The 13,450-nt window shown below is 47.0% G+C and overlaps 1 protein-coding gene across 10 annotated transcripts in view; it reads right to left on the reverse strand.

Moving 5' to 3' along the window:
* The window catches only part of ZC3H14 (zinc finger CCCH-type containing 14), a 40,533-nt gene that overhangs the window by 1,429 nt on the left and 25,654 nt on the right, over nucleotides 1-13,450 (reverse strand). For 4 of the 10 annotated variants that reach the window (XM_018053871.1, XM_018053875.1, XM_018053873.1 and 1 more), the window contains 7 exons: nucleotides 12,870-12,944; nucleotides 6,434-6,593; nucleotides 5,463-5,695; nucleotides 2,487-2,607; nucleotides 1,714-1,850; nucleotides 1,370-1,458; nucleotides 249-355 (listed from right to left, as the gene is read on the reverse strand). In XM_018053871.1, the coding sequence (XP_017909360.1) occupies nucleotides 249-355; nucleotides 1,370-1,458; nucleotides 1,714-1,850; nucleotides 2,487-2,607; nucleotides 5,463-5,695; nucleotides 6,434-6,593; nucleotides 12,870-12,944 (922 nt within the window). The remainder of the gene's footprint in view (nucleotides 1-248; nucleotides 356-1,369; nucleotides 1,459-1,713; nucleotides 1,851-2,486; nucleotides 2,608-5,462; nucleotides 5,696-6,433; nucleotides 6,594-12,869; nucleotides 12,945-13,450) is intronic. The other 6 variants (XM_018053872.1, XM_018053878.1, XM_018053874.1 and 3 more) reach the window with 3 other exon arrangements.

Below are 13,450 nucleotides of genomic sequence, written 5' to 3' on the forward strand. Positions count from 1 at the left end.
TGTAATCTGAAGGCCTTAAGTTCACATAGTGTGTTCAGAAGTTAAAGGAAGTCTGAGGCAAACAAACAATTGCTGAATGAAACAAAATTTGGTTTATGTAGTGAATTATCTTGCCAAAGACCTTTAATTGAACAGCAGACAAAAAGTGATGCTTCCCCCTAATCTGTATGCTTACAAATTTAAGAAAGTATTACACATACTAGAAAACCATTTGAAATGACATTAGAAAAACTACTTCTAACCTTTACCTGGTCTGAGGTCGAATCCATTTCAAGGCATGTCGTGGTGGCACCGCAACGGCGGGGTGGTAGAACGTGCAGTCAGGCCGTGTGCACTGAGTGTTGAACCTGCAGTGCTGCAGAGAGAGAGCAGCTTCAACACGTCTGCAGAGCTGATGCAGAGACCCACAGCGACCTGGGGGGCAGCAGCCAGCCCATGAGAGCAACGGGGCAGCAGATACAGGCTGCTCACGTCGACTCTGGTACCACTGAAGCCCTCAAACAGGAACCCCCACCAAGACAAAATCCTAGTCAAAGAGTAACAAGGTGAGCTTCAAGAGGAGCCTGAGCATGTGATACAGAGCTCCTCTCGTTCGTGCAACAGCCACGTGCCCATCCTGCCCAGCACCCCCCATTTTCACCCTCAACTGCGTCCAGCCCCAGCTGGGGAACTGAAGGCCTTTCACATGGTCACTAGGCTGCCATTTCAGAGAGAAGGTGATTCATTCCAGCAGCCAGACAGCTGGAGACACATCGACCAATCTCTAGTGCAGACAATTATAACTGCGGATACACATGTGGACTGCAGATGGCGTCAGTAAGTACTACTGGACCTCAGCGCCTCCGGTCTGGCATGTGGGTGGGGCAGGGGGACACACATTTGGGGCAAAGAAGAACGGAGCCCAACGAGCAGCGGGGAGCGTCCCTCTCCCGGGAGGGGAGGCTGCTGCGCTGGGCCGCTCAGTCATGTCTGAGTCTCTGCGACCCCACGGACTGCAGCCCACCAGGCTCCTCTGTCCGTGGATTCTCTGGGCAAGAACACTGCAGTGGGTTGCCATGCCCTCCTCCAGGGTGTCTTCCTGACCCAAGGATGGAACCTGGGTCTCCTGCTTGGCAAGTGGATTCTTTACCGTCTGAGCCACCAGGGACACCCACAGGAGATTAGTCTACTAACATTAAACCAGTTCAGACAACTTGGCCTAACGGGCCACACACAGGCTCAGGGACAACTAGGGAATAACTTAAAGGTCTTAAAAACCATGAAGTTAACTCAACAAAAAAGTTAAACTGGGAAAGAAAAAAGACAATATATAGTTTGCTAGTGAACAGGCTGCCACTAAATTCCTTTTTGGGAAGGTGAAAGTTCTTACTTTGGGATGATAGAAGGGACACTCCATTTTCTTACAAGCTGGGAAGTAGCGGCACAGCTGACTACTGGAAGGCGGTGCTGCTGCTGTGACTGCAGAGATGAGATTTGGCAAAATCATGTTTAGTGCAGTTTGTGGATGTTTTTATGGGAACCACTTTAAAAAATGGACATCTGTAATATTCACTACTCAAGACACAATACTTCACAATGCTACAGAATGGACACCTGTTCTGTAAGCTAGTTAGCTGACTCCTACACAATGATCTCAAACTGTTTCTTTTTAATTCAGTTTACAGTCACAAAAATTTCCCCTCTTCACTCAAATGCAGAAGTGCAGTCACTGACCTGGTTTTGGAGGCAGTCCTGGAGTTCTTCGGCTCATGTGAGTGAAGGGACAGTCTGGTTTAGTACATTTTGCATCATATTTACAATTTGGATGAACAAACAGACACTTCTCAGCAAATTTACAATTGGGAAAGGCTCTATAAAACAAAATAAAACATATTACTCACATTTAATCTCCCAAACACATGGTTTTTGTAGAGATGGTCCACTGTACTCTTACTTCCATCACTACTTGTTTTGAGAAACACTGAAGTAACAAGAAAAAAAAAAGCAAACTCCCATTTCTAAATGATGCCAGATATCAATACAGGACACAAATGCCTATTTCAAAGCCTGGGGTGGTAACAGACTTTCATCTCAGGCCAAGTCACCATGAGAAGCAGAAGTGTTTCTTGGGACAGGAAGAGACACCGTCTACTCTGTAACTGAGGTCTCTCTAACATTTTATGCAACAGGGCGTTTGCTACCACCAGTGTGTTCTGGCGAAACTCGTTAGCCTTTGCCCTGCTTCATCTTATACTCCCAAGGCCAGACCTGTTACTCCTTCAATGTACAGAATCCTCAAAGAAACCCAGAAGTTTCAGTATCTCAAGAGGCACAGAGGCGACCCCTGCCGCCTCACCCTCAGACACCAGTGTGTGCTGTCCTGGAGGGCACACAAGTGCCGCTGCGGCACGCAGTTACAAAGCTCACGCCTGGTCACAGGAAAGAGCCAGAAGGAAGCTCTCCCGAGGAAGAGACCTGAAAGCCAGGAGCGAGCTGCTGCGACTCACTTGCAAGGCGACACGGGGTGATGGTAAGCGCACTCGTCCCCGTTCTTGCAGGCAGGCCAGTACTTGCAGCGCTCCAGCAGCTTCTCTGGCTTCTGCGCCACGCTCAGCTCGCTCAGCTCAGCTACAGAGGGGAATGAAGTAAAAGTCTTCACTCAATATAACCAATTCAGGACACGACACCTTCAGTGAACTTCCCTCGATACCCAGTCTTAGAACCTTATGTTCTTCTAACAAATGAGTCCAAATAATACAACTAGAACCTTACAAAAGATTACTAGGGTGCAGACTAGTGTTCTCACTGGGAAGAGGAAAGTGGACAGGGACGCTCAACAAGAGTCAGTTCTCCCTGAAAACTCCAATCCTCATAATTATTTCAGCTGAATGAAGATTACAAGAGAAAAGAGTGTCAACTAGGGAAGCAATAAAATGAAACAGGAACTGGAAACTCCAGGTGATAAAAAACGGGAAGATGATTGGCGTCTAAAACCAAGTGTTCCCACTCGCCGAGGTAAGCGCAGCTTTCTAGGTACAGGTGATAAATTCACATCAATGGACAAAGGGAGGAAAAGATTTTGCCTAAAGCATCACAAATGTCCTATGACCCAGAGGGGCCCAGAGGATCACTTATCAGATCAGAGTGAGGCTGTCCAGATGTAAGGTGGTCCAACGGAAGAAAGCCTCACAGAGGAGACCTACTCAGACAAGCGGCCTGGAGAGTACACGCATGCCCCCGAGGTGCTGCTCAGCACCTCCCCTCCCGGGGCGGGCCTAATGGCACCATCAACGATGCCAACGCCAGAAAACGGCACTCGTGCCACCAGACTGCCGCCCGACTCGGGAAGCAAACATCTTTTCATCTGGGATCTAAACTCTATTTTTGGGCTGAGCTGTGCGGCACGTGGGATCTCCGCTCCCTGACCAGGGAGGGAACCCAGGCCTCTGCAGTGGGAGGTGGGAGTCCTAACGACTGGACGAAGTCCCCCATGACATCTAATTTTTAAATGACAGCAACTAACGGAAACTTAAAACACAGAATAAACCAAGCAGCGCCTGAAGACCACAATGAGACGCTAGCTACTGACCCAAGACACCCGAGAAATGGGTATTCTGGAAAACGGAGTAGGGGGGCTACTGACAGATCTCAGGAGCAAAATACAAAAGAAGTTAGAACACCTGTGCAAGGAAACTCTCTGATGAAAAAATGTCATATATACACAAAGTTCACAACTGGTTTTCTCTAACGTTTACTTCATAAGCTATCAACACTCTTCCTGTTTAAGAGGCAAATTCACTTTTTATTGCAAAGTATAAAATCTGGGCTGCCGTGAAAGGCCAGCCAGAGTGGCTTAAAACAGCCGCTGCTATTGGTGGCATCCTTGAAACACCAGACAGGAAAGCCTCACCTGGGTAGGCAGAGCAGGCCGGACGAGAGCCTCCTGATGGAGCCTTCTCGGCCTCCCATGTCCTCTGCTGCAGAGCTCCATCTGAGCAGCAGCAAGAAACTGAGAGGCCCGGGTCAAAGCCGTGATGAAGGTGGCTCCTCATCACCACGGCACCACGCAGCCTGAAGGCAGCTTCCGCGACCCAGGGGTCATGGCTATGCTGCATACCCCAATAAAGCTGCGCACGCACGTCTACGTCTAAACAAAGTCAGACCTCAAACTGCGCTTCTCATGCGGCTCAGGGGCAAAGAATCTGCGTGCCAGTCAGGAGACGCCAGTTCAGGAGACGCCAGTTCCATCCCTGGGGTGGGAAGACTCCCTGGAGGAGGGCATGGCAACCCACTCCATATTCTTGCCTAGAGAATCCCATGGACAGAGGAGCCCGGTGGGCTACAGTCCACGGGGTCGCAAAGACTCAGACGCGACTTGGCAACTGAACAAGACCCCGAGGTACCAAAACTTAAACTACCAAACTGGAATCCAAAGTACTAAAAACACTGGCATCTTCTCATATTTTAAACAAAATATACGGGGTCAAGAAATCTGAACTGCCTGACTACTGCAGTTCTTATCACCTCAGTTATTAACTCTTACAATTTTTCTTCCTTTGAAAGAAAAGTCAAGATTTTACAACTCACTCCACCCATCAGAACTGATTCACAGCAGTCCGCTCTGTTCAAGGCAACAGCAGTTTGTCCTTTGCTCACAGACGATCTCCCCCTAAAGGCTACTGTATTTTTAGTGACTAAAAAAGGTATTTAATACATTTTCGTATCTCTAACAAGAGGATTACTGTGGGAAATTTTCAGAACCCATTATTGCCTTTTCTTTGATGCTCTTCATATTTAATATTCAGTAAGTGTCTCCCTTACCAATGAAAGTGTTCCTAAAATCTTTATAAGTTGTGAGGAATATGACTGGTATTCATAAAAGAATGAAAATGCTCAAGGCACTGCACTGGCCACTGATTTCCAGCGAGAGAAGCATTGCTCAGAAGCGTTCATCTGCCTAAAACCACGTCACTATTTGAACTGAGTTCATCTCTACTACGCTTCTATATCAATGTAAACAAAAGGTTTTTTCCTAAACCTCCAAGAAGTACTTTGAAGTATCAGGTAAGAAACTCCTTTCAAGGGAATTTCACTGAAGTAGAAATAACATCAAAATCCAAATAGAGTTTTCTGTCCAGTTAATTACTAATTACAAGTGTAACCAACTACTGCTGCTTCCAGGGGAATATAACAGTTTCTAAATGGAAAAAAAGGCAAACAAGGCACCAAGCAAGAATTTGTCCTTTAGCAAAAGCATCGCGGAGAGGTAGTCGCTGCCCTCCATGGTGGCACTCCACTTTAGCACACACAAAGGACAAACAGTTTCAAATTCAATTGGTCATTTTGTCTGAAGAAGTATAAAGGCCACTACCAAATTATAAATAAAAGACCTCCGACCAATATTCATTCGAGGTAGAGACACACGGCAAGGACGTCCTTCATGACGCCAGCACCCTGAGAAGGCGGGCTGAGCCCCCACACACCGTTTGCAAAGCTACCATCTGGGTCCTCAAGCTGCCTGCTCAGCACGTGCAACTGCTGCGGGTGGAGGAGGCCCGCGAGTCCCCCGTGTGAGGCTGCAGGGTGCTGTGCGGGTCTCATTCCTTCAGAGCACATGTCCTCCTCTTGATCTGACATGTATCCTGGGGGGCTGGGGACACCGTCCAGCGTCACTATAAACTTGGGACTCGCAGGTTTATCTGGTTGTACAAGATCTCTGCCAGACAGATAGAAAATACCACAGAATTAGGGAAACGCACAGAAAGCCGAGCCTCCTACAGCGCTCTTCACAAAGCTACCACTGCCCCGACTGGCCTGCGGTTTCTCCCCTAACAAGCAAGCCTCGACAGGACCCCCAGGGACGGCTAGTGGGTTCCTGCTCACGCACGACGACTAGGGCCGACGACTGGGGCGGCGACACCAGCCCTTCAGGCTGCCCTCGGTGCCCTCCCTCAGCCCTGACCCCGGCACCCACTGGGCCCTCGCAGGGTCATGTGGAAACAAATGGAGACGTCGGCACCTATGCTCAGAACACAAGAGCCAGCCGTTCTAGACTCACACCAAGTTATCAGCCTGCGTCTGTTTCCTTACAGAATATTCAGTCCATTACCTACAGCGATGATCACCCCAACCCAGTCTGCTAACTCTCTGATTGAGAGGTCCTAGCTCTTAGCATCGGGCTTTTAAAATTTCATTTCCTGGACGTGCATAAAGAAAATAATCTTATTAAGAGAGCTAAATCATACACTGACTTATCTGTGTAACAGATTTCTGAATAAGAAAGAGGAACTGAACTTTCTGAAAGCTGGGTGAGCCAGATGATGCACGGCCTGACTTCTCAGTCAATACAGCATCTACACTAGGGGCTGGGACGGGCAGGAGGGAGCTGGGCACTGGCGGCTAACCTCCACTATTTATCAACACACGAGCTACACGAAAAAAAGAAGCCATCTACCGTGTCTGCACAAGGTGTCCTGAAAGGGCCCGAAGGGCATCTGCCGTCTTCATCCCCGCCTCCTGGTTTGCTGCCACTACTAGCTCCTCAGACAGCTTTGGCTTCTTCAGAATAAATGATCTCGTGTCTGCATGGACCATGGATTCCATGTCATAGTAATCTGAGCCAAAAAAATTGGCCACAAATGTTTACTTTTGAATATAACTTGCATTCCCAACATCACACACGTGAGAAGAATGTCAATCCTTTATATATTTGTAAATATTTTAAAGGAAAGTTACAATGGTTCTACTTAGGAATAAGGCTGCAATTCTATGCCAAACATCTTTTCAAAGAAGTCAAACATTCCTTTGCTCATACAGCGTATTACCAAGGCATTCTAATGAACTTCCTGCCTACAGCAGAGAAGAAAGGTTCTTCCATGAGGCACCTATGGGATGTTATTAACAATATAAAGTACAACGATACTTTCTATAAACAAAGAATACAGACTCCTAATGTACCCTAGAATCATGATACGAAGGCTGTTTTTAAAAAACTCTTTCTAAACTGTTTTGTTCATTTTGCACACTTATAGAACAGCACACACCCTGATGAAAACAATAAGAGTGGCGTAGTTTCTGCCTGGTTGAAGACAGACTACTTTGAAAAAGAATTTTAAGATGAATAGACATTGATAAAAATATAGCAAGGATAACACTGAACTTAATGCAAGCAGCCACAGATCACATCACCTACAACATAACTTTCAGGCTCAACTACTTTATAAAATACACCAAGACCTGGAACCCAGGACACGGACCGGCGACGCGTTAGGAGCGACATTAGGAGCAGCTCTGCTCCTCAACAGGCAACGGAGGCCACAGCTCAGAGCACACTGACTCAGGGCTCCCTAAGTAAGATGGATCCTGAGAGCACTGCGCTGGCTACACAAAGGGAAAACAGAAGAGCGCAGGGACCCCAGGGCAGGCTGAACAGATTAAGCAGCAAGAAGGCTGGAGGCCTAAAGGGTCTTGTATGTGCCCCTGTGCCGATGGGCTTGGATGCTGGTCAAGAAGTAATAAGTAAACCAGAAATAAGCAGTGAAGTGATATGAGCAGGTGTTTTTTAGAAAGACAGACAGTGGCAGGAATGGACTGGAGCCCCACGGGGCTGCTGCCCACGCTGTCACCCTCTCGCACACCTAGAGGAGAGGAAACACATTCCACACTCATGTGGGCACCACCAGTGACAGCACACGCATTCTAAACTACCGACCAGGAAGGAGGCAACCTGCTCCCCCTGCAAGGGCAGGAGAGACGCAGATGGGAACAGCAGGAGAGGGAGGAGCACGCGTCAGGACAGGGCAGAGCGCAGACTTAGCAGCGGGCAAAGGCACATTTCAACTGTAGACTTCTTTAGCTTGAGGTCTTTGCAGGACTCTCAGCTGTTCACAAAGAAGTTGAAAACTCAGATTTAATTATTACGAGCAGGAAAGAAGAAAGAAACAGAGTCTCTACTGATGGTGAAATGAGAACATGCGGTCAACTGTCCATATTCAGCACGGCTATCTTCTCCCTCAGCCCTCACAGGGAGCCCAGGAAGCAGGTCCCTGCCGGGCTGCACTCAGAGCTCTCCTCTGGCTCACCGCGGCCGCACAGCTAGCAGACGGAGGGGCCGGCATGCGGTCCGCGGACTGCGGCTCCTCACCACCCGCTTTGAGGGACACAGCAGTTCTACTAGTCTGCATCTCGGAAGAATATGGACGAGACGGAAATAACGCTCAGGGCAGGACACAGGATAAAGGTAACATTTTAAGGGGCAGGAGAGGAAGGGAACTGAATAGGGAAAGGAACTACTGGAAAAACAGAGAGTGAAGTCCCAGAAGACAAAAGATAGAAGACGGAAGACAACATGGGAATGTCAGGGCTACGCATCACAGAGCAGAGAGGTGTGCACAGAAAACAACTTTATTCTCGACACGAGCCTCTCGCCACCCCGAGCGTGGTCTGGGACAGGCAGAGCAGACAGATGGCAGAGTTAGAGACACCTCCTGGGTGAGGACCACAGGCTGAATCCACACATTTGCATCCTCCTGAAACTTTAAGGCCTTACAAATACCTGTGAAGAGAAGAGAAGCGAAAAGCAATGGAGAAAAGGAAAGATATAAGCATCTGAATGCACAGTGCCAAAGAACAGCAAGGAGAGATAAGAAAGCCTTCTTCAGGGATCAGTGCAAAGAAATAGAAGAAAACAATAGAATGAGAAAGACTAGAGATCTCTTCAAGGAAATTAGAGATACCAAGGGAAGATTTCATGCAAAGATGGGCTTGATAAAAGATAGAAATGGTATGGACCTACAGAAACAGAAGATATTAAGAAGAGGTGGCAAGAATACAAAGAAGAACTGTACAAAAAAGAGCTTCATGACCCAGATAATCACAATAGTGTGATCACTCAACTAGAGCCAGACATCCTGGAATGTGAAGTCAAGTGGGCCTTAGAAAGTATCACTACGAACAAAGCTAGTGGAGGTGATGGAATTCCAGTTGAGCTCTTTCAAATCCTGGAAGATGATGCTGTGAAAGTGCTGCATTCAATATGCCAGCAAATTCGGAAAACCCAACAGTGGCCACAGGACTGGAAAAGGTCAGTTTTCATTCCAATCCCAAAGAAAGGCAATGCCAAAGAATGCTCAAACTGCCGAACAACTGCACTCATCTCACACGCTAGTAAAGTAATGCTCAAAATTCTCCAAGCCGGGCTTCAGCAACACGTGAACTGTGAACTTCCAGATGTTCAAGCTGGTTTTAGAAAAGGCAGAGGAACCAGAGATCAAATTGCCAACATCTGCTGGATCATGGAAAAAGCAAGAGAGTTCCAGAAAAGCATCTACTTCTGCTTTATTGACTATGCTAAAGCCTTTGACTGTGTGGATCACAATAAACTGTGGAAAATTCTGAAAGAGATGGAAATACCAGACCACCTGACCTGCCTCTTGAGAAATCTATATGCAGGTCAGGAAGCAACAGTTAGAACTGGATATGGAACAACAGACTGCTTCTACACAGGAAAAGGATTACGTCAAGGCTGTATATTGTCACCCTGCTTATTTAACTTCTATGCAGAGTACATCATGAGAAATGCTGGGCTGGAAGAAGTACAAGCTGGAATCAAGATTGCCGGGAGAAATGTCAATAACCTCAGATATGCAAATGACACCACCCTTATGGCAGAAAGTGACAAGGAACTAAAAAGCCTCTTGATAAAGTGAAAGAGTGAAAAAGTTGGCTTAAAGCTCAACATTCAGAAAACGAAGATCATGGCATCTGGTCCCATCACTTCATGGGAAATAGATGGGGAAACAGTGGAAACAGTGTCAGACTTTATTTTGGGGGGCTCCAAAATGACTGCAGATGGTGATTGCAGCCATGAAATTAAAAGACGCTTACTCCTTGGAAGGAAAGTTATGACCAACCTAGATAACATTCAAAAGCAGAGACATTACTCTGCCAACAAAGGTCCATCTAGTCAAGGCTATGGTTTTCCCAGTGGTCATGTACAGATGTGAGAGTTGGACTGTGAAGAAGGCTAAGCACCAAAGAATTGATGCTTTTGAACTGTGGTGTTGGAGAAGACTCTTGAGAGTCCCTTGGACTGCAAGGAGATCCAACCAGTCCATCCTAAAGGAGATCAGCCCTGGGTGTTCATTGGAAGGACTGATGCTGAGGCTGAAACTCCAATACTTTGGCCACCTCATGCGAAGAGCTGACTCACTGGAAAAGACTCTGATGCTGGGAAGGATTGGGGGCAGGAGGAGAAGGGGACGACAGAGGATGAGATGGCTGTATGGCATCACCGACTCGATGGACATGAGTTTGAGTGAACTCCAGGAGTTGGTGATAGACAGGGAGTTGGTGATGGACAGGGAGGCCTGGTGTGCTTCGATTCATGGGGTCGCAAAGAGTCGGACACGACTGAGTGACTAAACTGAACTGAAACTCTAATAAAATGTCAGTAAACGGTTAAATTAAAAAACAAAAAACACCTCACAAAAAAAAATAATTGTAAAAGAAGAGATAACCAGGAACTGTCCTGATGCTCCAGTGGTTAAGAGTCTACACATCCACTGCAGGGGGTACATGGTACGTCGGGGGCAATAACCACATTTTAAAAGGAGAAAACTAACTTAGTAGATCTCTAAAAGCTGAGTCTTCAACTAACAGTGAAGAAATATGGATCCCAAGCTTCTTCCCAGGCCGACAAGGGGTCCTGGGAGGGGCTGGGAGAAGGCAGAGCACAGCAGAAGCGGGTTCAGGTGTCCATCCAGAAGCAGGTTGCTCTTCCTAAACTCTGTGTTATCTGTTTTCTTTTCTGTTATTCTTACCACAGCTATTCCCCTACTGTGACCCTTGAAGACACTTGGAATAACTGGAGATACGCTTTCCTGTCGATCATTGCTCAAGAGGCTTACGGATGAAGCATCATGGTCTGACAGAAAAGGTGCAAAATTAACTCAATGCATACTATTAAAACTGTAAAAAGCAGTTAGATTTTCTGATAATCTTTGACCACTTCTCCCCTGGAGCAAAGTGGAGCTTTAGACTCCTGAAAAGGTAAAAACAGAGGGTTTCTAGACTAATGAATGCCAGCCATGTTGAAAGAAGTACCATTCTGAAAACTGTGTTTGTGTGTGTGTGTGTCTGTGTGTAGTAAACATCACACAGTAGTCACTGCTGAGGTGCCTCCCTCAGAGTGTGTGTGTGTCTGTGTCTCTGTGTGTGTATAGTAAACATCACACACTAGTTAATGTTGAGGTGCCTCCCTCAGTCCCGTCCCCACTGAGCTCCCAGAACCCTGGCACCCAATCTACTTCTTGAACGATCTTTCTCTGGAAAAGCTGACCAACCTAAAAGACTCAAGAGACACAGGCATCACAGCACCGCCAAAGCAGACAGGCCGGACAAGCCACTCTTCTCCTGCAGGATCTCCGTTCAGAACTCAAAAGTCCCTTACCTCATCCTCTAATGAATGAGCCCAAAAGGCCAATCAGCTTAAGCGCCCTGCTCTTAAATACAAGTCAAGCAAGGATCCTCAGACATCTGAGAACCTCTATCGTGAAAAACAGTGATCAAAACCAACCACCTGGGGAAAACAAGACCAAGAAGGGAGGGGAGAAAATGTCCAAAACCACCTTTAATATCTTCAGAGAAAAAAGAAAGTACAGAGGACATGAAATAAAGCCAGGGTGTTAAAAAAATAAAAGGGATACGCAGAAACAAAAGGGCTCTCAGAAATGACAGAAAGTGGGAGGTAGGCAAAGTGCTCACTCATAAGCCTGGACGTGGCTTGACGCGGACAGTATGTGCACCGTGGGTGAAAGTAAGTGAAGGAAACAAAACGGGCAAGCACTGATGATGCGAATGCAACGTGACTGACCTCAGCTACTGAACACCGTGAATGGAAGCACTCTTACACAGACACACAATGGAATGCTGGGAAACGAGGGCAAAATCCAAGATGCAGTGCATCTCAGCACTTTTACAGACAGAGGGAGAAACCAGAGAGGGAGAGAGGAAAGCCACAGAAGGGTGTCAACACCAAAGTATTTGCCAACTGGGTACGATGTGGCATCTGGGCAGAAGGTAATCCTTGGAGAGAATAAGCACGCCTTTCTGAGCTGAAGGCCAGGAAGGGTAAGGGAATATCGTCGTTGACTGTGGAGTCCTGAACACAGGTGAGGAAAATTCAGTTAGGAGTCGATACGGAGCAGTCAAGGAACCAGAGCTTCCAACAACGGGCAGGTTTAGAGGAAACAGAAAAAAAAAAAGGATCTGAATTTAAGACTCCAGGGATCCAATGGCCCCTCATTTATTCAGCAGTTATTAGCCCTTCACACGCATCTGGCGGGGCCAGGCACTGAGAACAGAGACGTAAATAAGGTGCTCACCACGGCCCTGAGGTGGCCAGTGGTATGTGCCTGTGTGCGCTGGGGGTCAGGGGGACAGGTAAGCAAGTTACAGCAGCTCTGAGAATGATACGCTCTGGGTAAACACCTGGCCACGATATGCTAACATGAAGTCAAAGTGAGAATAAGGTTTTACAGGCCAGAGGACACTAAAGCAGCTCAGAGCAATGGAGAAAGTTCGATGGAAAGCAGGGTAAGGATTCAAGAGGTCCCTAAAGCAACAGCATGAGCAGCCAACGGTTTCTAGGGACCAGGGTGAAATGGTATCAGAGGAAGCAAATTTCCATGTGAGGTGAACAATGTAAACACCACTCAGCATGAAGAAAATGCAGATCCTGACTCCTGGCCCTAAAATATTTTCACAGATGTTAATGTAGCATCTTAGGGCACAATCTAAGAGATACAGGATACATTAAATGAGGTGTAAGGAATGGAAATGGCAACTGAAAAATGCTAGATTACAAATGAAAATTTAATATTAGTACCAACCTTGACTGATCTGCAGAGTTTCTGCCATTATGGGATCAATTTGCAATCGGGATAACAACTGCCTCTGTTGAGTTCCTAAAACATAAATTTTAAAAATTTCACTATGCTTAAAAAAGAAAACAATAGCAGCTCATATGCTTCCCAGAAATTAAAACCAAAATAATCTTTCTGGGTTCCTAATCGAAAGTCTTTAAAATAACTAAAAGCTTCCACAATACAATTTAATAATAATCCTAGACCAAAGGTCTGTAAGACAAAAACCTGTACTCAGGTTAAACCAAAAATGACCATGGTTCTCCCTGTCTGGAAACTGGTTTCCTTCGATTGGAGAGAAGCACAGTGATAAAGGCAAAGGGCTGCAGAAGCCAGGGGGTGGAGCTGCCTGGGCCCTCGGCTGGCTCCCTGGGAGACGGGCAACAGCCGGCGGCAAGATCCCCACGAGGAGGGTCTTCCTCTGCTGCTGGGCTCTCAGCAGGTGAGGCAGCCCCACCGCAGAACAGAGTTCCCAAAGGACACACTGAGGCCCAGATGGGCACAGAGAGCAGAGCACAGGGAAGGGGACACTCGGAGTGCTGCAGCCC

Source organism: Capra hircus, chromosome 10, assembly GCF_001704415.2.
Source record: "Capra hircus breed San Clemente chromosome 10, ASM170441v1, whole genome shotgun sequence".
Classification (NCBI taxonomy): domain Eukaryota; kingdom Metazoa; phylum Chordata; class Mammalia; order Artiodactyla; family Bovidae; genus Capra; species Capra hircus.